The 25,962-nt window shown below is 38.6% G+C and overlaps 1 protein-coding gene across 2 annotated transcripts in view; it reads right to left on the bottom strand.

Annotated features, from left to right (window-relative positions):
* The window catches only part of anapc1 (anaphase promoting complex subunit 1), a 53,692-nt gene that overhangs the window by 1,857 nt on the left and 25,873 nt on the right, over positions 1–25,962 (bottom strand). Inside the window, exons 27-51 of one of the 2 annotated variants that reach the window (XM_034681658.1) lie at positions 25,661–25,734; positions 25,033–25,211; positions 24,829–24,915; positions 24,536–24,675; positions 24,149–24,267; positions 23,700–23,830; positions 23,318–23,458; positions 21,092–21,244; positions 20,769–20,850; positions 20,161–20,252; positions 19,267–19,401; positions 18,856–18,938; positions 16,926–17,004; positions 16,630–16,704; positions 16,220–16,272; positions 15,871–16,018; positions 15,497–15,693; positions 9,929–10,015; positions 9,131–9,248; positions 5,099–5,176; positions 4,857–4,924; positions 4,552–4,690; positions 3,768–3,854; positions 1,802–1,897; positions 1,279–1,468 (exon numbers count right to left, since the gene is read on the bottom strand). In XM_034681658.1, the coding sequence (XP_034537549.1) occupies positions 1,279–1,468; positions 1,802–1,897; positions 3,768–3,854; positions 4,552–4,690; positions 4,857–4,924; positions 5,099–5,176; positions 9,131–9,248; positions 9,929–10,015; positions 15,497–15,693; positions 15,871–16,018; positions 16,220–16,272; positions 16,630–16,704; positions 16,926–17,004; positions 18,856–18,938; positions 19,267–19,401; positions 20,161–20,252; positions 20,769–20,850; positions 21,092–21,244; positions 23,318–23,458; positions 23,700–23,830; positions 24,149–24,267; positions 24,536–24,675; positions 24,829–24,915; positions 25,033–25,211; positions 25,661–25,734 (2,831 nt within the window). The remainder of the gene's footprint in view (positions 1–1,278; positions 1,469–1,801; positions 1,898–3,767; positions 3,855–4,551; positions 4,691–4,856; positions 4,925–5,098; positions 5,177–9,130; positions 9,249–9,928; positions 10,016–15,496; positions 15,694–15,870; positions 16,019–16,219; positions 16,273–16,629; positions 16,705–16,925; positions 17,005–18,855; positions 18,939–19,266; positions 19,402–20,160; positions 20,253–20,768; positions 20,851–21,091; positions 21,245–23,317; positions 23,459–23,699; positions 23,831–24,148; positions 24,268–24,535; positions 24,676–24,828; positions 24,916–25,032; positions 25,212–25,660; positions 25,735–25,962) is intronic. The other variant, XM_034681659.1, reaches the window with a different exon arrangement.

Raw genomic sequence — 25,962 nt, 5'->3', positions numbered from 1 at the left:
ATAAAAAATCTGTTTGGCTTGTAAACTATGACATTAATGTGCAACACCCTGTAACATGAAAACAAGTTGAAACACATCCAGCCTGTGAAACAATTCAGTAGGTGGAGAACTCCCTCTTCCTGTTCTTTGATGTTGGCTGCTCTTTCATATCAGCCTGATGAATGGAATAATGTTAATCCATGTGGCAATGATCAGCTGATCATTCATGTGAGTTCAATGTTTCTCATGTCATTATTTATTTATCAAAGGAGAGTCTTTATTCTATTCAAGTCATCCGCTCTTTTTCACTACAGGAAAAAACAACTCACAAGTGACCTTAGAGAAACTTTTTGAACAATAAAGAGAGTGTAATCAGATTTGCCGTTTCATCTTCAAGTCATGGAAGCAGAACTTGTGCCTTTGAGCTAGATTTACACCTGATATAAGAGAGGCCCTGTTGTAGATACAGTGTTTCCAACAGAATGACGCTGTACCGTGGAGAAGGCAATCAGGGGACAATGAATATATTATTACCCTATTTAAATGATCTGTATTATGTTACGTCATGTATCTAATATTATCATAATCAGGTAGGTTGTTTGACTAAATGTGCTTTGTTCTACAACTGAAATATGAATGTTCACAAATTCCTTCCTTTTTCTTTCAGTTCTGTTGTGCAACTGTTTCCAACAAAATACTTAATATTTGACTTAACTCTTTTGTAAGATTCAAACAACAGCTAAGATTTTGATCTATTGGTCCAACCATAGACTGTATAAAATATGGACGTAGTATCCGTGACGTAACCCATTCTGTTCCTGAACGCTGTTTTGAAGCCAATCGACAGCGGCAGCCATATTGGAAATGCGGAACTTAACCAGGCATAGTGATGTAAAGAGGCAGAGTTTGAACCTCCTAGCCAACAGCTATGTGTTCCCGTGCGGGAGTCAAGTCAGTCATGTCCTTATTTGGGCAAAAACTCGTAATCTTAATATCTTCTGAACTGTCGCGTTAGAACAAAAACACCCCCCATACAGTGTGTGCCTATAGAGAAATGAGCTATCCAGACTACACTCGTCTTTTGTACCAGGCTGTAAACATGTTTATTAATGCTGCAAAGATCGTCTTATTTGAATTGTTGTCTATGTTGTTTCCGGTGTTTCTGCAGCCAGCCTCAAGCGGATTCTTGATGAATTGCATTTTATAACACTTCCACATGGGCTTCATAGTTTGAGACCAAACTGATCCCCCTCCTTACTCACATACACAAACATGTCAAACCCTCCCACCCCTCCTCACCTCTCAGCCAGCTGTCCAGTGCCACATCAACCATGTTCTTCATGACAGGAAGAAACTCAGAGGTGAGCAGGGCGTCATGACGGTTTGCGGGACCCAGAAGCACCCTCCTGTCCCACAGCTCCACCACCAGACGCATCTGCCACAGAGGGAAGGTCTGCTGCAGGTTCCTCTGACGCAGAGCATCCACCGTCTGAGAGACACCAGAGATAACATGAGTTAACATACCTTCACAAAGGCAGACTGGATTTTTTTATCTCAAACAAACAAAATAATATAGAATATAAAACGTTACACTAACCATAACGATTACACTCAACTGCTTTTGAATGTTAATACATTTTAACTATTGCAATGAATGCTACAGGGTTAAAACAATATCCTACTATCCAGAAATTGCTCAGCATTGCCAGTTTCCAGGGCATACATGTTTTATTCCCAACTCACTTCATCTGAAATCTAAAAACTTACAGAAGTTATTTTTGCTTGGTTATGAAATTGTACAGCTAAGCCTTTACAAAATTACCTGCTCAATAGCAATGTAAGTGGGCAACATCTCTGGACATTCCTGTGTCACACACTCATACAGCATGGCTGAGAACAAGGCCAACGTGTCCTCTCTCTGCAAAACACAACAAACACAGTGAGGGGAGTTAGTGTTCAAACCATCAAGTTGGAGAAACATTACACACATTTCCTTAACATAACAGACATTTCAAGTATGAGTAGGTTCTCATTTAGGTTTGGTATCAATCATTTGATTTAAAATAATTTGATTGACAGTTATTATTTCCTGCTTGTTTCTGTGTGTTATAATTTAGGCTCCCTTTTTTTAATGCGGATATCATTAACAGTGAGTTTCCAAAATATTCTGCACTTCAATAGTTAAATATATTTGTTCAGACTATATGACAAATAAAAGTATAATGAATAAAAGCATGGTAAAAAAAAAAAGTTCTGCCAGTTTAAATGTAGGAGTTTCTATTTCATGAAGTTTTTGGCCTTAAAGAAAAATCTAACACTCTTAATGTATCAGCAAATGCATTGAAGTGTGTGCCCTTTTTTTAACACCAAATAATGACTTTCAAATGACTTGGGAGGTGAAAAGTTAATTACATTGAAGGACTTAGAATAGGCATGTTGTTAAATTCAATTACAGGACGTTACGCAACAAAATGCCTCATTTTCTTCCACTTCACTGTTCACACTGGAACCAGTGACCTCTGGTTAATAGAAAGCATAGACAAAGCCTCTTCACTAAGAACAGTGGAGTCCAGTGATTGATAAGCAGATTATACACTTTTCATGACAATCTATCATTTTGTTTTATTATCCTGTGTACTGTATCATTTAGTTTTAGGGTTTTCAAATTTAGCAACTGTGTACTGATAGCACATCATAAAACAGATGCAGAAGCCATTTTAATTTCATTTAAGGATTTTTATATTTTGGTAAACAGAGTCCAAAGTAAGCAGCAGACAAGTAGTCCATTTCCGACATATTTGTGACTGGATATAAAACTGCTTATAAGTAGGCTAATTCGAAGGAGGATACATTCAGGATGCAATTTCAGTAGGGACACAGGTTGCATGAAAATGTGCTTATTTTCTTTTTGAATATAAACAATAAACATGTCTGTGCATTTTCGTTGCTAAAGAAGCTCTCTGGCAGGAAAAGGTTTTTTTTATCAAGTTTCAACAGATGATCCAGGGTACAGAGACACCAGATCAATCACATTCCTTAACTCTAATGCTGTAAAAAATGTTAATAAGTGCACCGGTTCAATAGAGCTCTGATATAACCGCTCCAGGGGCTAGATACTTAACTATTTCCTTCTTTGTTAATGTTATACAAAGTATGCTACAACAGTAAAAGGGAAGCCAGTCATTCAATATAATTAATGGCACTATAAAAAAAACATGTTAGCAACAAGGTTGGATTGGACACATTTATACTTTTTGAGGACACACATTTATTGAACTCCCTATGACTTTTCTGTCCATGTTAAAAACAAAAATAATTCAAGCTGTTCTTGAAGACATAAAACAAGAGCATCATAGAGAGAGGTGCACCAGCTCAGTTTGTTCTTGGCTAGAATTGGTTAAAAGGTTGTCTTTTACAAAGTAACGATTAAAAATAAAAGCAGTGGGCCCTAATGTGGTGACTATTTGTTGCTAAATAGTTGTAATAATAGCTTTATTCCAGATTAAACTGTAGACTGACTGAACTGTCTAACAAGGCTATGTTAGCTTTGTTAGCTTGCTAATATGAAGTTATTAAAATTGTTTTGTGAGCAATTGTTTTGCAAGTGCTTCATAAATTTGTAGAACTCTTCCAGGACTGTAATCCCAGAAGGTAGAACTGAGAACAGGCTTATTTTGTTTTTCAATCAAACCAACAACAACCTGTTTTCAGGGGAGTAAACTGGCTACAAGAACTTTCAATCAAGAAGCAGGACTTCACCTAAATCCCTTTGTGTGTGTTTAACTCACATGTTTCATTCCATCTGATGTTTTACAGAAGAACTCTGCAAAAGAGACCAAAGCAGGCTCTGAGGTGAACGTAGAGATCGCTTCAGGCTGAAAAGAGACAAGGACGTTTTTATTTTAACCGATACACACGAGAAGGACACAGAAAACAAGAACAGGGACAAAAGACAGTGAAGGAAGGACAGTGAGGACAAGTGGAATAAATTAGTGTTCTGAGGTTTTTTCCCCTCCAGACCTGCAGGTGTATTGACAACGTACACTGAGGCCATCAAGGAAGCAGTAATAGTGTGTCAACTACATAGCTGCCTGCTAAACCTGTAGTGACAACCTGCCAAGGCTGGTCACAACCAACCACAGGGGAGGAGCTCAATTCAATCCCCTGAGCTTCTATTTCTAATCTGTTACTGGTGTTGACGTATTTCCTAAAAAGGTGTTGCTCTCTTAAACCCAGGAGATAAAAAGGAATGCTACATTAAAGGCAAATCTCAAGTTAAAATGTGATTCATGTGAGTATCAACTCTAAACCTGTTTTGTCAACTTTAAGACATTTAGAGCAGCTAATAGGTGCAGAAAAGAAAGATGAAGAGTCAATAGTAACCCTCTAGTCATGCAGTTTATAATTCATTACAAACTTTAATATAGCTTATAACTATAAGCGATTGGAGTAGAACAGGGTCCACATTTCTAGAACCACACTGGACTGTATGAGACCAGATAATAGGGTCGAAAATAAGGATTGATCATTGGTGTTTATTTATGAGTATGTCTGATATCATTGTGTATTCACCTTGAAAGCTCTAACTCCGGAACTACGATGGTTGACGGTGGAGGCCAGGAGGCTTTTCCAGCCTTGAGGGTCGTCTTTATAGGGCAGCTGACCGGCTCGGAGTTTTACGTACAACACCCCATCTCTGGATAGGATGGACCTGATGGAAAAATAATCAGTCAACACAATTAATAAATGTGATCAAATCAGAGCTTTATCTGGATTTGTTAAATCCATCTGTTCTGATTGACATGCTCCTGATTTAGTGGTTTCATATCAATGACGGCCTGTAAAGCTTAGTCACAGTAGTTATTCTCTATTCTCACTGTAGGTGCTGTGTTTCTTTGCTGAGGTCCACAGAAAGTTCCCAGTACCGTGGCCCCTTCACCTTCACCTGTGACAAATAAACAGAAAATTTTAAATAACTGAATCAAGATATTAGGTTTGATTTGTTCGGCATGTTCGATGTTGCTTCTTTGTATCACCAGTATTCTCCCCCCCTCATCCTCCACACAAAAAATCTGATATAGATTGGACTACAGACTCCAGAGGTGATCCCAAGGTTTACCCGTTTGAGGAGGTGCAGCTCAGGAAGCATGGTGGGCGCCATCAGCTCTACTGTCGTCTCCTCATACCATTTGGTTTCCTGAAACAAGAAGAATTACACATTTCAAAAAGGATACAAAAGACATATGCACAGTTTCCTTATATTGTTAGATCAGTAACTCTTACTTCTGCATCCAGTAATGACACTGTGTTACATGATACATTTCAATTCCAATAGTACTATGGTAATGGAGTACTCAACAATGAATTCATTGTACATGTTAGGGATGCATGATACTATCGGCACGTTATCGGGTATCGGCCGATATTGGCTTTAAAATGAACTATCTGATATCAGCGTGTTAGCCGATATCAGCCGATATAATTAACCGATAAAATAATGGGCTGCTGCACACATGTTGGTCTCATGTTTGAAGTTAAATTTGAATTTAAGCAGCAGTCTGTAAGGAACATGTAGCTGACTCATTTAGGCACATTTAATGTCAAAGAGTAAACCATTGCTACACAGTTGCACTTTTTACATGTTCCCTGTGAACAGAGGTCAGGTTTACTTACTATGTCAAATGTGAAATTGGCCAAATTTGCCCTGATTGTGGGTTTTGTTATGCTTGTCTCAGGAGAGCATCATCCGAGTTTTAAGTAGGATGTATCTTTTTGTGTTCATTTTGTTTGAAAGCAATTGTCATAAATAAATATGCAGTTTTAAGTTTTAAGTATTTTTTCTTATTTAGAACAAGAAATGAATATTACATAACAAATATTTTAAGAGTATCACCATAATACTGTAGGCTAATTCCAATACAGAAGATAATTGATGATCTCTGCAATTAGGTGTGAGGAAAAAAAATATCGTATCGGTTATCGGCCAAATGAGTTGTAAAATATCGGCATATCGGATATCCAATAAAAAAATCCAATATCGTGCATCCCTAGTACATGTATGTTATGTCACTGCAAGGAAGTAAAAGAAAACAAGAGAATTCAGAAGACGGTCACTTCCAGCCAAGATAATTAATTACAAGGTGAACCATCTGAGTTTAGTCATAGGTGGTGAATGTCATGGCGAGTGACGTACGAGGAGTCAAACAGAGCTTTCTGCTGTGGACTAAATTAAAGTGAGGAATGCTGTGAGAGGTGGGCTTTACTGTAGACAAAAATCTGTCTTTTGACCTTCAACCATCCTACATAGAAATGTGAATCTAGAAACTAGATCAAATACACGTGTGTGGGTTTGCCAACACAAAGAAAATCCCCAAATACTTGGGAAAAAATCTGTGATTGTGGATGCTTTTGACAAGTGCATCACACATCAACTGCATTGTACTTCTTTTTACAGACAGGCATAGTATCTCTGGTCAGTGTCTGACGTGTGCAGAGTTGAAGGGCAAATGTGATAAAAAAAAAAAACCAGTCCCTGCATGCTTGATATGATGCACACTAACTCTTACTGACAATAACTCAGATGCCAACAGTGTTCAGGGCCCTCATTAAAAGAAAAGAGAGTGAGTGTGTGAGTTTGTGAGTGTTCGCATTACATTCTGTGTTTCTCTATTACTTGAACCTCAGTAAGATTTTCCACATTTTACCAGAGGATTAAGTTACTGCTAGAAGCCATCTTGAGGCTATAAAAGCGTATCACCTGCCCTTCCCATGCATCTCTGCTCATTCCTGTTTTAATAAAGAACACACACTCTGCTTCAGCACACCGCCAGAATGACCAATCTCCTAATTGAAAACTTAAATAGAATTCAGACACTGCTGCATTTCTCTTTCAACTTCCAACAACTGCTTCAAATAACAATGCAAAAAAAAAGTGGAGCCAGGCCTCACAGAGCAGCAGGAATTCTGAAGAAAAAAGCAAGACTTCTAATCTTGCCACATCTATACAGAGCAGAAACCAAAGCCCACAGAGGAGGATTTAGAAATAACTGTTCCTGTAATTCAGAGGCTATTTACAGCACCTGTGAAGACATAAGTATTGCAACAATGGCGGTTGAATCTAGATGTTTTAATTCCTGGGGCACCAAAGATAGACATGAGGGAAGTAATAGCTGAGCAAAAGTACACTAGAAAAACATCCACACATAGTTATTCTTATCTGGGCATCACATTTTCTGGTGAACATTTTGGATGGCTGTTTTTTTAAAACATTTTTAAAAGCCTCTATAAAATAGAAGTAGGGCGTCATGACCAGCTGCTCGTGTATGTTTGCTTCCGGCTACACATGAGTGCACATGATTAAAAGGGCTAAATGTGGTTTAAAATGAATGGACACCATTAACTCTGTAAGGTCCACACAATGGCAGTCTGAGTGACCATGGACTAATCCACTAGGGCCTCAAACCCCTAACTGACCTACAACATTGTACATAAAACTATTTCTATAGCCTTCCTTTCATTAAAAAGACAGTTCTTTTTTGTTGTTGTTTGTTTTTTAAAGCAGACTTGTATGAGGTACTGGTGAATAAATGTACCCTCTACAGGGGATGCTGGTAAGCTTGACCCCTCTGTGACAAACTGGCCAGATGACCAGAATGGAAGCTAGGCTATTAACTGCTGCAGACGGGGTCAGTTCTATCACCTAATTTCAAAATGTCAGTGCTTTACTTTGCCGTCAGAAAGCTCATTCATTTTTGTACTAATCTCGGGCGCAACACATATATGTACTTCCACCTGCAGTGCACTGATCAGCTGTTTGGGTCTATGCTGTACAATTCAGTGTAGTCCATTCACTAATAATAATAATCAGAATAATCAGAATAATAATGTATTATATTTATAGGCGCCTATCTTGACACTCAAGGTCACCTTACATCATTAAAAGAAACAGAGTTTAAACAACAAACAGTAAATAAAATACAATTTTAAAAGTTTTAATAGAATGGACAGTGGAGTTGTGGTCAGATGGAGTAAGCCAGTTTAAACAGATGAGTTTTGAGTTTGGATTTAAAATATGGAAGAGAATCAGTATTACGGAGGTCAGGTGGGAGAAAGTTCCAGAGCTGGTAACAAGGCGAGCAGGGGGGATGGATGGAGGAGGATCTGAGGGTGCGGACGAGTGTGGCAGTATGGAGGAGGTCAGAGAGATATGAAGGTGCGAGGTTGTGTATGGATTTGAAGGTGAGGAGAAGTATTTTGTTGTTGATCCGGTCTGTGATGGTGAGCCAGTGGAGCTGTTGTAGGATGGGTGTGATGTGGTGGATGGAGGCGGTGCGTGTGATGATACGGGTGGCTGAATTTAGAACCAGTTGTAGTTTATGGAGGGATTTGTGTGGGAGGCCAAACAGAAGGGAGTTGCAATAGTTCAAACGGGAGGTGACGAGGCCGCGAACAAGAATGGCAGTGGAGTAGGGAGTGAGTGAGTGAAGGACGGAGACGGTTAATATTGCGTAGGTGGAAGTATAAGTAAGTATAAATAAGAACCTAATGTAGTGTTCTTATTTTGCTAAAGGGGTTGGGAAGGGCACATGCTGTTCAAAGCTTCAAAGCAAACTGGCATGCTTCCCAAATCAAGTACCACAAATAACACCTCAGCTGTCTGACTGAGCTGAGAAAGACTTCCAGCTGTAAACATGTTGCTAAAAAATAGAATATGCCAGTGTGATGGACAGATGTGTTTTCATGTGGCTCACAACAATCAGAAAACTGCACATGTACTGTATGTAAAGATGTGTGTGCGCATATATGTGTTTGCATGTAAAACTGTTTGTCAAGAAGAAGTGTGATTTCACAAGTACATGTGAAAGCGAGAAGGAAGGAAATGGAGAGGAAAGTGGTAAGTGCATGCTATGGGACCAAAATTCAACAACGAGCAATTCTCAAATTCTGCGGTTCTTGTTGTGTCGGGACTTTTAACTCTACATCACATAAAAGCATTTTTTTTTTTTTAGGAACAACTTCTGATCAAAATTGAAGAAAAACTAGCATTTAGACAAAAGTGTGGACCCAGTGCTACTCATGAACAATGTGAGCTTTAACTTCATTCACAAATTTCTGGCTGCCTTTTCCAGCCTGTACGCCTTTGTGCACTGACCTTGTATGTGACCTCTAAGAGGGCGTAGCAAGGCTTCAGGGAGTCCACGTCTACAGGAACCAGCAGGCGAGGCTCTGCAGCCAGGACAGCAAGGTGCCGCAAAGCCTGCAGGTGATATCTGGAGCAACAAGAGCAAAATTACCAATTAGACAGATGCAGTTAACTGTCCCTTTAATAAACTGAAGATAGAGCAGTCATGTTGTTTAATTCCAGTCTGATGGAAGTTCTCTTAAATTGAACCTCAAGAAATACTAGAACATCTGGTTTATTGATCATTTCATAATTTTATTAACCTATCTTCAAATGATGCTTTTTTGTTTTCTGCATTCATAATGTTTTCCAATATGTTCATCACTAAATAAGTTGGGTGTTTCATTTGTAATCTACTAGTTCAAGATCCACTTTAAGTTTTTTAATTTCTCTAGTTCCATAGAGTAAGAGGAAGTTTAACTGTCCCATGATGTTGATAAGAAAGGAAATAAACTGTTTTTAAAAATATTCTGAGGATTCATGATACAAGCTACCACGTCTCAAAGGAAGGATCTGTGCTCATAACAGTCTAAAATGTTTTGCACATATGGCTGGGGTTTTGACAGAATGTTATCAAACCCAGCAGTCCTCATTTATACTATTCAAATACTTTAATGCTACTTCTAAATGTGAGCATTCTAAAAAAAAAAGCGTTTTAAAAAACATCTAATCTACAAGTACGACCTAAAGATTCTGTCGTTTTTCATGTCCAGCTCCTCAGCAACAGGCAATGATAAAGATTTCATGGCATGTGTGTGTCTCTCTTACCGGTTGTCAGTGCTGTGAGCAGGAAAGTGGGGGTACAGAGCACACAGCAATGCAGCGATGGCTGAATTGGACGTGCTCAGGGTGTATCTAAGATAAGACAAAATTAAACATCAGTTACTGACAACACATTCTGAAGATTATTTTACAATCTTCAACCTTTAATCTATCCATCTACATTAGGTATATGGTCATATAAATGCCTGTTGATGGGCTTATACTTCCAGTCTTCCCCTTTACTTGCACTCATATTTCAAACTAGCTATGAAGTGTATCTACAGACACTAGAAATGTCAACCTAAAGAACGAACGCACAGGGTGTTAATGACGAGAAATGTTTTGGCTGACCCAGTTTCTTTGAGCCATGAATACTATTAAAGAAATGGAGTGGAGCAGGGGCGAGGTTCCTCGTGCTCAACAACACCTCCTGGTACACGTAGGCACAGCCAACACAGCTCTGTAACAGAATCCTTTGCTTCATGAACCATCAGCACTGATTGGATGTAAACATAAAAAGTGGAGCCTATCCCCTCTGACCTCTAAGCACTTACCACAAGCTTTGAGTGTGCATTAAATTGCCCACTTGATGTAAAAGTCATAATCTAAAGATAGCAACCACTTCTCACATATACACACATGTATGTGCATGTAAGGCGTAAATATGAAAAGATAATTTAAAAAATGTTTCTATGATCATAATAAGCTTTGAAATAAGTACAATGCTCTAAATGAAAGCCTTTTTGAATCAATCCTCTGTTTGTTAGTGAGAGCAGGTGTGTTTTGTAGTCTACTTTGCGTCATCTCAGGCCACAGCAGAGCCTCTTAAACATCATACTTGGCAGTTAAATGTGTAATTTAACTAATAGTGTGATTACAATAAAGCTAGGTCAGACTATAAAAGCTGCTTGTAGAGAGTTGTCAAGGTCAGCTGAGGCAAAAAATGTCAATAAAAAGGCTGCTTTAAGCAAGTTACGCCTTTTTAAAGAGCCTCACCCAGACTGAACATTACATTCTTTTTCTTCATTTTACAATTCAAGCAACCTAAAACAGAAACACTGGCTGTTTTCGAAACCGCCTACTATACTAGCAGTACATACTGATTTGGCCAAAATTCAGTATGTAGTAAGTAGTATGTGAACAAGAGCAAAATCTGCAGTATGGGAAAACTCCCCGGATGTCTACTGATTCGGAAAAATTTCACAGTATGCATCGGACCAGTCTGCCTCACTTACTGTTTCCCACAATGCACAGCGCTCGTTCTGCTTTTTTTTTTTTCCTTCTTTTTTGATGGGGAACTCAGTTTTTTTATGTGCTGTGAAAATTATTAAATTCCATATAAACCACTTCCTAACTTTTTAAATCATAAGTGATGCTAAAGAAGCAGTTTCGCTATCAATGTGGCCGTTATTTACTTCTGCTTTCCAAAACCGGAAATTCAGGGATGTCTGGCCCAGCATCCTGCAACACAGATCCTACAGAACAGTCAGACTACAGACTAAATTCAAATGCAGTATGTAGTAGGCAGTACCTACTAGCAGGCCGTTTCGAAAATAGCCACTGTGTTACATGAAAGGACCCTGCACGTTTTAGAGGAAACCATGGCCCAAACTCAACAGCAATGGGGGGTGTTAAACTGAGATTTGTATTGGATGGCAGAGTAACACATTAAATAACAGATAATACCACCATACTGTATTTTTGGCCTGTAGAAAGTAAAAGTATGAATTTCATTGCTGGTTCTTTACAAGATGTTGGCCTGACTGACACTGACAGAACCAATGCTTATTTTCTGTTTTTTCAACACTTAGATTTGTGGCAAATGGTATTAATTAATCTTATGATCTTTAAAGAAACTACTTTCCAAAATCAAACACCATGATTTGGTAATCACTTAGAAAAATCTAATGCTGTGAAATAAAACTGCAACCTGCGCTGAAATCATATTTGACTCTAAGTTTTAATTCTTCTTTTCCAGTGGTTTCCTACCTCACCAACGATTGCTTTTGTAACGCTGAGGAAGTTAAGCTTTAGTTCCAGTCATACATCAGGCTCATTTTAATACTCCTCTCTGTTACACTAAAGAAGACTTCCCCCATGTTTCCCATTATCATTATGTGCTTATGTTCACTTATTAACCCTCTTAGGCGTCAGGAATCTTTAAACTAAACAACCTGAAGAGGAGAAATCATGTGTTCACAGCCAAAAGCTTGTAACTATGAGTCACCAGATATGGTTGAATACTTCCTCCTGTTTCAATAAAGCACCCTCAAACTGTGAGGTGTCATCAGTGGTGTTTTCAACCAATAATATCACAGATTTTTCATGGCCATCAACTGAAATCTTAAACCACGCAACTCAGAGTGTCAAAAAGCGGCAAACAGAAACTCCATGCTTTGAGGCTTAGGTTTAACTCTGTTGTTGTAACAAGACAGTGAAGACATTCAAATCATTTCCTTTTTAATGTGGTAGATCATTTTTAGTTTCTCTTACATGGACTGCCAGTTACTGCAATAAAAACAGAAATACTAGTTTTCCCACTAGCATTGATATAAAACATATGATGTTGTGTTTAATTAGTCTTTGTAAAGACTCTACTTTAAGCACACACCAATTACTCTAGATGCAGTGGACAGCATTCAGGGATTGATTCCCGTTCTGGGGCATGCATTTAGGAACAGTGGTGGTGATCATAACACCTCACTTGCTTGTGTTTTGCTTTGGGAAACAAAGCAGTCAAAGAAAACTCTGTGCAAAAATGTGACACACGTGCCAAGCGATGTAAGACCTACATGGCATGAAATATATTACCTAAAAAGACATGTGACTATTGGTGGAAAAACATAACTTTCACTTCAGTTTTCTGGTTAAAAGATAGAATAAATGTGATGAGAAAATAACTGAGCAGACATTAAGAAAGAGGAAAGGCAAAAGAAGTGGTGAGAAAAAAAGAGAAGTCGAGAGAGCTAGCACTTCTAAGGACAAACAGGGGTGAGTGAAAGTGTTACAAAAAATAAATGAGTGAAGTCGCCATACAGATGAAATGCTTGGAAAATGTATATGAATAATACAATTAAATGGAGGTGAGAGACAAAATGACCGACTGACTTAGCTTGAGTTTGCTCCAGAGCATCAACTTTGACCTCTACAGACCCACAGCAACACTCTCCTGATAACACACCTAACAGTTCATGACATTCAAACCTATTCCCTGCAGCTGTGTGGGCTTTCAGCTGGCAGATCTAAAATAAAAATGTGACTTGAGTAAAACAAAAAAGGTTCAACTGATTACAGCGGTAGGTGGAGAAACATTTGCGACATACTGTATAATGAGAGAGTGGGAGTAGTTGTTTTTCTATAAAATACACAGCCCGAGGTCAGTGGTTGGAGGATACTGGTTTGTGTGCAAGTGTATTTAAATACGATCCATTATGCAAAAAGTACAGCAATAAAAAAAAGTGTATTCCTGTGGTTGCACAAATGTATATGACTATATGTGGAATACCTGGTCATTCCCAGAAACACTGTGAGTGTGAGTGAGACTTTGAAAAAAAACACTGGTTCAGGCTACATAGATCCGTATTTTTATTTCAACTTTTGATAACTCCAGCCAGTTAACATGTTTAACTTTGGTGGTTTTGTGACCAGTCCTTTAGATAAAGAGGAATGTTTAAATGGTATAAGGTATAGGTTTAAGATTATGATCATCTTCTAACATCTCATTTCATGAGTACACAAATCTCCAAGATTAAAAGTTCAAAGGCCAATGGACAGTGCTTTTTTTTTTGCCCAGTAACATTATTAAAATATCTAAAAACACATATTCAGATTGCAATTGTTCATTTTTTTAATTCATACAGGCATTTTTGAGCTACATTTTATCCTGAGGGGAATCCCTGAATGACTAAATGTTCTGCCAGTTTGCAGTGATTTCATAAGTTAGTAGTAATCCATTAGTAAGACCAGCAGTCTAGCATTTGATTTATATTCACATTAAACAGATACCAACTTGTTAATCCTTGTTGACAAAGAGGAATGTTTGTTTGATACATTGATTAATCAAACAACCTTATTAAACCACCTTAAAGCTAGGGTTGGTAGTCAAAACTAGCATGAATTTGAATGTAGCATGTACTCAGGACTCCATCTAACCCCTCCCCTCCCTCTCTTCTGAGCTGCTCCAAAGCGACGCCCCCACTCACATGCTCGAGCGCCACTGATTCATGACCATATGATTGTGACTGATTCAAAACCAGTCCTCAGCACATCGATTATGTTTTGCACTACGTCAACTCATGTCTCACTTAGTGGTAAGAAAACCAACACATTATCATAGTGAAAGTTAAAAACACAAACAAACATGAAATGTACGCGTAGGAGGCGGGCAGAACGGCAGGACAGGATCTGATTGGTTTCATATTTTGGAGCCCAAAAACGGTGATTGGTTGGTGTTTTCCCAGGTTTACTCCGGCTGTAGATAGTGGTTATTTTCACGCTTTTTTAAGAACACATTATGTATTGATTGCCATCAGGACATAAAGATCATTTTAACCAGTACAACAAAAAGTGTATCTAAATCTGATTACCAACCCCAGCTTTAATGTTGAGATTAAAAAATGAAAGGTGACATATCATGCAAAATCAACTTTTTAATGGTTCTCTACCTGAAATATGTTTCCCTGGCATGTCTACAAACCCCCCGAAAATAAAAAGAAATCCATTCTGCCCCTGTTCTGATTTCTCCACCTTTCTGTAAATGTGTGCTGAAACGAGCCGTTTCAGTTTTCCATGTTTTTCATACGTCTAAACATTATCCGGTCTGTAACGGAGTCAGAGCTCGGAGCTTGTTCAGCCCATAGACTGTATAAAATAAAACTCAACTCCTCCGTTTTTCATTACCTGCACACGTACTAACAAGGAGCTTAGGAGGGAGGCATGCTAGTTGTTGGCTGTCTTAATAAACACAAAGGTCGGTTTTACTCCCCACGTCTGCAGGTTTGAAGGTCTAGTGGATGATTTTTATTTTTCATGGAAAAGTGCTCGCGCTAGTTAGCATAGCCACATAGCTACATGTTAGTAGCTGTGTACCAAGACACACGTCCACATACTGACAAATAAAACAACAAGAAAAACAAAATCTGTGACCAATCGTTCAGAAAGGTCCTGCTGCAGGCGCCTCTCCGTCAGGATCAGATTGTGGATCAAATTCACAGGGTTGAAGTACCGCGGTCTGTGAGCAGCTGTGTATATTCAGCCAACATGTAAACATTAGATCAACATGCTGGAGAGCCGAGGCCACATCCACTTCCTGAGGGGGCGTGGTCAGAGGAAAAACAGACCGTTCTGAGAAGGGCTGAAGAAGAGGGTTTTTCAGGCATGTCAAAATCTGATTTCTAAGTGTTTTTTGAGCATAAACTTTAAAGACATGTTTCGGGGACCTCTTAGACCAATATATATTGATGAAAAAAGCGTAATATGTCACCTTTAAGCACTTAAATGGCTTCTGTTGAAAAAGTTAAACACAGTGGTGTGTGTTTGTGAGTGTGGGTGTGTGTGTGCACATTAGCATCTCACCTGCCCCCTCCAAGGAAGAGAAGGCCCAGTGCCATATGATGAGCCATGTGGAAGCCGTAGTTCATCTCACCGCCTGTTCGTTTGTGGAAGAATCGACAGAGCTGTAGGACTTTAAGGTTCCCGGTGCCGGACATCACCATGGACATAGCCAGCAGAATCATTGACAGACCAGTCTGCAGATTGTAATAACCTGTCTGCTATAGGAACCAACACACAAGTCGACATCGAGAGAGAGCAAGGAAATATTAAAATATATAAACAAAAGTGTTTGTGTTGCAACAAATATGTTTTTGACTTTTACAATTTTGAAAATCCATTCTTATAAGAGATCACAGCCCAAATTTGAACTTTACATAAAAATTATAAACACTTACAACAGCAGTTGTACCACTGAAGGACAGGATCTGCATGAAGGTCCTGGCAAACTCATAGAGGCAGTCGAAAGCATCAGAGTTAGCAGAGCCAGCAAAACGGAGGCCCAATGCCATACAGGCGCCAGCAGTGATGTAGTCCTGGGCTTGACTGATCAAAAAGAACATGAGATAATCATTTATGGTGCTAATGGTGCTAATATGTGAGAGCATCACTTACAAATTAAGAGGGCGATGACATTTTTATATAGTCATTGATTATGCTCAATCCCACAGATATCAAAGTACCAAAGATCCAACTAGAGTTTAGATGAAAACGATTAAATGTCAGTTTTTTAGTTGAAATACTTACGACATTGTCTCCATGTTGAAGTCTTCTGAGGGGTCAAAAGCCCCTCTCATGATCTGAAAACGAAGATTTAGAAAACAGCAATAGATTTACTGAAACTTTAGACAAACAATCTGTAAGTGACTGCTTGAGGATTTCAAAAATTCAAATTAGTGTTAACTGAATCATAAGTAAAAAGAGGAGTTGTTGTATTTCAATTTAATTGAAATACAAAGAAAAGTACAAAACACTGATCATATATCATACACCTGTTACTTTTTCAGATTTATCCAGGTTGGCCAGCTCAAATCCTCCCCAAATTCTTTAAAAGTCATTGTGACTTTTTGCCAGGTCACAGCACCACAGCACTAAATATGTATGCACAGTAATGCTGTGTTTGTGTGGGTGTAACTACAGTCTGTGTGTTCTCTTACCTGGGGTATGTTACTCTTCACCCACTCAGTATTTGGAAGGATTTCATCCCACATTATAATACACCGAGCAAGAGTCTGAGGGGGTAAAGAGGCAAGATGGAGACAACCAGGTTATGATGAGGTGGTAACAATGAACCCACACACATACACACACACACACACACACACACACACACACACACACACACACACACACACACACACACACACACACACACACACACACACACACACACACACACACACACACACACACACACACAGGCGTACACACAAAGAGCTAGCCCATCACTAACCCTCAGCAGCAGAAACTCAGGCTTGATGAAATCCAACAAGAACCAAGTGTCTGGAGGTTTCAGCCAATCAGCAATCGACCTGGTGGGCAGAACCAGGAAGAGAAAAGAAGGTGTTAATATCCTCCTTCAACACCCTCTCAACCAACAGACAGACAGCATCAGACAGGCCTAGGAGAAGACAGGAACCTCTTGACCAACAGCAGAAAGCAAGACAATGGAAGTCTTCTTCTTTAGCAGGGTAAAATGAGAACTCAGCTCACTGAGGGATGAGATATTTCTTTAGGAAGGTTAGGGTGTTCTACTCATTGTTCACATGGTCATGACAAAAAATAGAAGGTAACTCACTGGCCACAACTGTCAAATTGCTTAGGTTCAACACATTCATCTTTTGCGCTCCTGTTATACAGTGTGGTCTTGTGCGATACAAAGGATGCTGTATTGTGTTATTTCAATCAATTCCCTTTTATTTTGAGAGATGCAGGATATTATCAGTACAGTATTTGTATCAGCAGATGAAAGCTTGTAAAGATAACTATCGGTATCAGTATATATGAAAATGTCTGTCTATATGTAAGGTGATGCTTTAATTAGGTGCATGCTATGACAGCTTACACATGCCAACAACAAGCTTCAACATGCAGGCTGTATGGAAGTATTGTGAAGTGTTGGATACAGACAGCAAAATAGTAATTTGCAATGCCTGTGAAGTACAGAATAAGCAAAACAACGCTCCTTTAAAACTACACATTTTATTGTGCATCTCAAAAGCAGTCATAGTGAACAGCAATCAAATGTTGCTTGTTTTTTTTTTTTAATGACTATTTTAAAAAAAAATTGACTGCCACAATAAGAGAAAATGGTCAATAGTAGAAGGCTTGGTGATCTTTACAAGATCCAATGTGCTCTGTAAAGAAAGTCAATTATCTAAACCTCAAATTTTTTATGGTTTTGTACGGCAGATTGAATTGATAAGTAGGACAGTAAGATTTTTTTTTCTTGCTTTATAATAAAGACACTATACTGTCAATCTTATGTAATGGATTATTCAAATGATGAGACAGGGAGCAAACCAAACATCTTTCAGTTCATGCAGATAGTGTCATACACACATGCCAAAACTGATTAAAAGGGAAAACATATATATAGAAAAGACATATTACTGCAAAAAATCTTACAGATACATGTTTACTTAAAAAATAATAATCCTGAATTTAAGGGATGCGCGGTATTATCAACACATTATCGGTATCGGCCGTTATTAGCTTTAAAATGAACTATTGGATATCGGCCAACAAGCCGATATCAGCCGATATAATTAACCGATAAAATAATGGGCTGCTGCACACATGTTGGGCTCATGTTTGAAGTTAAATTTGAATTTAAGCAGCAGTCTGTAAGGTACATGTACCTGACTAATTTAGGCACATTTAATGTCAAAGAGTAAACCATTTTCTTTAATTTGGGTTTAATTGCTGTACAGTTGCACTTTTCACATGTTCCCTGTGAACAGAGGTTAGGTTTACTTACTATGTCAATAGTGGAATTGGCCAAATTTGCCCTGGTTGTGTGTTTTGTTATGATTGTCTCAGGGAGAGCATCATCCAAGTTTTAAGTAGGATGTATCTTTTTGTATGAGTTTTGTTTGAAAGCAATTGTCATAAATAAATATGCAGCTTTAAGTATTAAGTATTTTTCTTATTTTGCACAAGAAATGGATATTACATAACAAATGGTATAAGAGTAACACCATAATACTGTACGCTAATTCCAATACAGAAGAGATCTAGATCTCTGCAATGAGGTGTGCGGGAAAAAATATCAGTATCGGTTATCGGCTAAATGATTTGTAAAATATCGGCATATCAGATATCGGCAAAAAATCCAATATTGTGCATCCCTACTGAATTTATATCTTTTAGTCTTATCTCACCTGTTGTTGGTCTTCAGGTAGATCATGGCAAGGGCCAGTGTGGCCCCTGGACAAGTCACATCTACATTTATAGTGTCACCCTCCTGAAATGACCAATGATGAAGTTTTTTATTAGATGAGCAAGTGAATGACAGTAACCAACCAGTCAGCTGGCTACAGTAGTCTACTTTATAACATACACATTTTAGAAATTTTAACTGTATGTATTGTAAGTCAACTTTATTTGAAGGGCTGTGTACAGGACTTAAATACTACTCTCATACTAATGTACCCAACTAACAAGATTATCATACAATCATGAAAAGTACAGTGTTATACAGGGCAGTGAAGTTTCACTGAAAAAACAGTATTACAATATATGAGATCTAGTCATTGCATTTTATTGAAATGAGGGAGGACTTATCTGTCTACCTTGATTTGGTAGCTTGGGGACTTGTGTCTCTCTCTGCTGGCCCCTGCCTGTGCTCTGCGGTGACCACCCACCATATACTGATACAACTGCTCTGGGACATTCAGGTCTGTCATCCCAATCAGGTTACTGCCATGCTGCAAGGAGAGGGAGACAGGGAATGAAGAGAAAGACAGGGGATGAGACACACAAGGGAGAGTGGGAAAAATCAGGGGAAAGAAATTATGAAAAGAGAGGGAAAATGAGCAGGATGGGGATAAAACAGTAAAGAGGAGGAAAAGACAATAGAGAATAATGGTGTTTTATGAACAGATGAGTTAGGACTCATGCAACAAAGTCATGAGACAAAAAAACTTAGCTGGCTAATTCTAAAAATTAGACACCAATATTAGTAGAAGATAAAGGACAAAGGAACCCATGGACAAAAAACACAGAGGTCATTGTAAACTCCTGTGAGAACTTGTCTTCTTCGTCTTTCTCAGTGGGCATGAACACAAAGGGTATGACAACTGCCTACAACTTCACATGAGCTGTCTTTCCTGTGAGATGACAACTGATTATAGTTTCTCATTTATCAAATATTTTAAATATTCTAAGGCTTCATCTTCAGTACAGTTTTACAAAACCCATCTTGGAACTATTAAAAATGATCAAGTACTGGTCATTTTAATGGAAAGGTATTTTGAATTGAACCTCTTCTTATTTGGGATATCTGACCCTTTTCAAAAATATTGAGCTAGAAAAGGGGAACTGCAATGAATTGTATCCCACTCTCCATGTTAGTTAAAAAAAAACATTTCATTCTAATAGGTAAAGCCTTCTACGCTAATGACTTCCAGCACTACATTTCTGAAGATTCGTATCAAATCAGTGAAGTGTGTCTGAGTGTGACTTACCCCCAGACAGACCATGCCCAGGGCGAGTCCAGCAGCCAGGGAATATGACTCTCTGTCTGTACAATACTCCATCTCTGGACCAGGTGGTCGACCTGGAAAAACACATACAGAAGCCCAATTAAACAAGAATAAAAAACATCTAAATGGCAAAAAATGCAAGAAACAGAGATGAAGTGGCATCAAAAAGTGCAAGAGTGGAGCAGCATGGTAAAGAGTGCGAAAAACTTCTTAACAATGGAGTTTAGATCCAGAAAAGCAATCAGGACCATACCAGGAGTCACTTATAAGTAATATAAAGAGGTATTTTTAATGTTTAAGTGATGCTTATTTGATTAAACATGTTTTTTTGAGCTAAAAAAATTGGGTTTTTTTCTAATTCAACATAAGAGACCATTGTTTTTTTCAGATAATCAAATGACAAGTCAAAAAAATCCTGAAAATACTTGTTATGAAGTATATTTCTCACAGTCATAGAGGATGTTTTTAAATGTCTCTTTTCCAACATGGGGGCCAAACCTAAGACCCCCAGGTATTGTTTTAACAGTGTTTGTTTTTGTTTTCTGTTTTTTTTAGCGCACACACATACACCAACACACAGGCATGCACACCTATCTCAGACAGCAAGACTTCAGCGTTGTGTCTGTGTCCTGTTCCCTGGTACACCAGCCCAATGCCAATTACAGCAGCAACCTGTAGTTTAGAAAGAGAAAACAGAATTGAATCCTTACTGTCGTTTTTTTAATCGAACAATTGTGCTAATTTGTCCGTATGTTAAGTTTGCAGGTTGTAAAAAAACATAATCTGCAAAGACACACTAACAGCCATGTAATAACTCACATACTCATATATAATAACTTACAATATTTCAATTTCACAGTTATAATTTCCCCTGATGAGATGATTGTTACTGAACATAATAACACAATCTCACCTGGACATTGTGTGGTACGTCCAGCTCAGTGGAGGTGGGGGGCAGGAGAGCAGGGATGTGTATACTCAGCAGGCGGGTAATAGACATGTCCATAGTGCCCAGTTTGGCTGAGGACACACCTAGAAGGAGCCCGATGCTCGTCATCTCGTGCCCCTGAGGGAGCGACAGCAAAGGGATGAAATAATAGTACATTTGATAACAGCAAAACATGTTAAAGGGAGACAAAGACAATAATATTTTTAAAGTTGAGGTCTGGGTGATTTTCTTTCATGCAAATATTTGGATTCAGGATCAAGGTTGTCTGTGCATACTAAACATCTGCTGAAGCAGAACAAACAACCTCAACATGTAATCAGCTCTTACTGTGGTGTCTTAGAATTCCAATCACTTTCCACACCAGCTCAGTTTGACTGACAGTTTCCATTAGACTCCTGTGTGTATCAGCACTCTTAGTATGTGTCACAAAGGCACAAAACACTTGGCCTATATATCCACAACACCAACATTGGAACAGGTGGTTTTAGATTTTGAGTGAAAAGTAAACGCCTGTCCTTAAAGTGAATTTTCAAGATCAAGTCATCAACCACTGAACCAACCCAAGACTACTGCTGTCTTGGACTGACATACTGTAAAATATATCAGGAGTATCAAGAAAACAAAATGTCTTTAAACATGTTTACAAGTCATAATTGCTAAGCTGGAATATAATCGCATATTATGTTATAACTTATGGCAAAAATTAGGTGAGTAATAATGGAAATCATGTTTTCAGTTTTGACAACAATTAAATGTTGCATGTGGGTTCGTCAGTAGGGCAACTACAACTAATGCTAGTTTAAAGCCTTACTGTAATCTTAAAGAAAATCACGTTTCTTTTAATGAGCATAGATACTCAGACGATTGTTTTTCTTTGTCCCTCCCCCTTTGAGTTTCTCTTTCTGCTCAGTGTACTACAGAATTTAACAGACACAAACACCTACATATTTTCTCTGAAACCACAGTCACATTTCCAGTGAACTGATCCAGAGTATGCTGGCGTAATTTCTCTTTTGACACGAGAACAGAAACCTATAGAAAACCACCAGCTACAACACGCTTCACTGTTAACCGCCTTTACAGCTTTCATTCAGAATGAGGACTGTCAGTTAAGGACTATTTTCTCTCCAGTGTGCTGCTCTGCACCGTTTCCTGTTGTCTGAAGTGGACTACAAATCCATGTTTGTTCATTATCATAAAATACTTACTACTGCCATCTGAAATATAAAACAATGAGATCATTAATTAAGGGGTATCACATTAATATTATTCCATACGATAGCTTGTTACAGTATTGATATTGGGACTATTTTAAACAAGGTGAGTTTCAGACGTGATGGTTCCAGCTTCCTATCCTGTTTGCTGCTCAATTTTATCAATAAGATGTTACATAAAATCCTGACATAAATAAAGGGTCTGCTGGTTTGGATGTTGGATAAGAGAAACCATGATGAAATCACTTTGGGCTCTGAGAAATAGTGTTGACTTTTTTCATTTTCATTAATTTTGTACATTTTAAGATAAGATTTAAGAACCCTAGCCCTCATTTACAGAGAAATGACTAATAAGGAACTTTCTTTGATCTTCATGAATCAAAGTTGGAATCTGTCTAGAACTGGGCTTTGTGAAGATTTGACGCAGAGGTTGATCTTTTACCTCTAACCACATCTTTACACCGTCTTCTGAACTGATAAGAAATCAGGTTTGGCTTTCAGCATCCTGTTGTTTTTCTCCGCCAAAGTGGGAAGGACTTGTCTAGTTTCTAGGTTCTCAGAGGGGAGGGTTTCAGTTTGACTGTCTGCCTGGCTCTGAAGTGAGTTTACATCTCTCGTTTACAGTCATTTGAGAAAAAATGTGTGTGAAGGTGTGTGCATGCACCTGGTAATAAGAGTGGCTGAGCGTCTTTTGTATAAACTGTAATTATGTTCATATTTGTTTTCCTTTCACACAATCGTTTCTGAGTCATGGTGTATATTTTTTGTGTCTCTGTTCCTTAGAGAGAAACAGTAATTTGGAGAACTTTCTACTGGGAAATGAGTATTTTGTTAGGAGGTATTCATTAAACATAAAATATGTCTTCCTGTGTACGTCAGAAGGGTTTTAGGTTGATATATGTTTGTTTAATTTGTGCTGTAAAAGAAATACTGAGATAGTTTCTTCACATGCACGTCTTTGCATACTTGTGTGTACCTTAGTAAGATAGTCATGTATGTTGAGCGTGGCCAGCTTTGTGAGGTGTCCATTTAGGCCCAGAGCCATAAGGAAGCCTGCATACTCGTTAGCTAGCTCAGGGTTCTTTGGCTTGTTGTAGGCTATCCACGCCGAGTCCACCTTAACAGACAAAAAGAAAGTCTTTATTTGTACAACAATATGCAAAGATTGTTGTTTACAGAGACTGGGAACATTTACACTGCTAAGTTTCTGTGAGTTTGTCTCTAAAAGCTTGAGTTATGATGACTTTGAGCACACAAAGAAAACTAAAAGAAGTCCAGCATGGCAGGCTGGAGAAAGTAGTGAGTAATCAGATGTAGTTGTATGTAAAAATAAACACAAAGTCTGGTTCGAGACTGACCTGTGAAGCAGGTGCTATTTTGAGTCCAGCAGCTACTCCATTATGGAAGCTGGGCCAGCTCGTCATGTTGGGAGGAACATCGATGTTCCCACTGTTCAGGTCTACCATCGTGTTTCTAGGAGGGGCACGGCCTGTGGAGGAACATTCATATATATAAAAACTAGAAATATAGAACATCAGTATCCAATGATATATCTAAAAACAGACGTCCACAGGATATATACAAAACAATGCAAGAGGGGTTTTCAAACCCTGAATATACCCCATGACAAACAAAATACACACTTAAAAAAACACACTCCATATACCTATGAAGTAATTATGTCCCTGATTTAACCCATTCGTTTTAACATTTTTTTGGTCTGCTATTCTTTAACACACAGTTTAAGATTTCACAACTTCCTTATTTATATTGGCATTATGCATAGACATGAACATGAATACACTACCTGTCAGGTTGAGCTTCGGGACAGGCAAAGGTTCAGTCGGTACTGGGTGATAAGAGAAAAGAGTGAAGAGACCTCTGCCAACAGGAAGAGCCATGGTCCTCTGACACAACTGCAGGAGTCTGGGGCAGATAGAAGGATGATGTTAAAAAGAGAGGCAGAATATACATCAAACCAAACATTCCAGAAAGATCAGGACAATTTACAAGCAATTTACAGCAGGTTCAAGCTATCCTTGATTACTGTAGACATGTAAATGGTTTCACAAGGAATAGATGTAAAATCATTGAAGCCATATGCTTCTCTATACGGTTCCTTTGAAATAGAAGTTTTGCTTTTTCGAGTAATCAAAGAGGAGAAGCAATCAGGCGTCACTGATATTACACTTACTTGTTTTCTTTCTCCTCAATGTACTCGTGATCAGAAACTTCTGGTAACTGGACAACGCTGACCCGGACTGGCCTGGAGCTCTGCAGGAGCCTTCTGACCTCCTGGACCCTCAGATCTTGACTCCATATCAGTCCTGTGACCTGGAGGAGAGGACACATCAACACTCAGGACCTCCTGTGTTTATAATAACTAGGTTAAATCCAGAGCCTTTCTTTATAACAACTTAATGTGATACAAAAATCTCTTTCTATTGAAGGCAGACCAACTATGACCCAGTTAACAGTCTCTGTTACCTCTTGGATTATGTCTGACATCCCATCTTCCTCCTCATCTGCTTCTGTGGTCGCAGGAGGTTCCAAGGACAGCCCTGTACCTACTGACTTGGTAAACACAAACACACACAATAATTCTAATTTTGTTTTGATTCAAAGTTTCAGATACAGTTGAGAGGAGACAGTGAGCACCCTGGTCTTGGATTTAATTTACTTTATACTCACAGCTTTGCTCTTAGCCAGTGTCATCTTGTGAGCTTGTTTTGTCAGATCTTGCCGTCCAATCAATAGACAGACCTCCTCTGTCCAATCTGAGCATGGCTGCTCCCTGCAGCTGTAGATGGCTTCTCTGATGGGCAAAGCCATGCCAAAGGGGACAGACTCCAGGTCCTTCAGTGTGAAACCTAAATCAGGGCAGTGTGTTCTTTAAGGGATTGCAACAATACAAAATGTCCCATTTCAGAGGCTGCTGGTAGGGAAGCCAATTTAACCAAAGTCCCCAAAAGGCAAAAAATCAAAGCCACTATGGTTAGGATAACTGTGTTCTTTGTCATTATTTGATAAAATGATTTTTTTGTTTTGTTTTTTGTAATCTGTATATGTAGACTTCTTCAGTTCAAATGATGTGTAGTGTACCTCCTAAATGTTAAAAAACTATTAATAAAACATCTGTCTCTTCTAACATTCCTGACATGTGGTCTGGCTGCTAGAAAGCCAGTTCACGTAGTGTGTGTCATCACTGACAGGTGGCAATGTGTAAATTTGTATCATTATGAATGTGCCCAGTGAAAAAGAGGATATGGCTACAGCACGTTTTCCTCGATATAGAATAGATAAACACAGCTTGTCTTACCTTCAGAGGTGAGCCAGGCAACCAGATGCTCAGCAAGACTCTTACTGGAGAATTTTGCCTTCACACTGCTCTGTCTAAAATGAATACACATAAGTATCAATTAGAGCAGGGTTCCCAAACTTTTCAGCCTGCGACCCCCATTGTTCCTCAAAGTGATTTAATGTGGCTTCATTTAGCTGGTCTGCAGAAAATAAGCCTACCTATATGAGCATGTGGCCGTGTTTCCTGTGCCATTATGATTTCACTACTGATGCTTTTGATAAATAACTGTTCACTAACCCTAAACTTAGGAGTCATCTGGC

The sequence above is a fragment of the Notolabrus celidotus genome, chromosome 4 (assembly GCF_009762535.1).
Source record: "Notolabrus celidotus isolate fNotCel1 chromosome 4, fNotCel1.pri, whole genome shotgun sequence".
In the NCBI taxonomy this organism is placed as follows: Eukaryota; Metazoa; Chordata; class Actinopteri; order Labriformes; family Labridae; genus Notolabrus; species Notolabrus celidotus.
The sequence above is the reverse complement of the archived record's forward strand: the minus strand, read 5'-3'. Positions and strand labels throughout refer to the sequence as shown.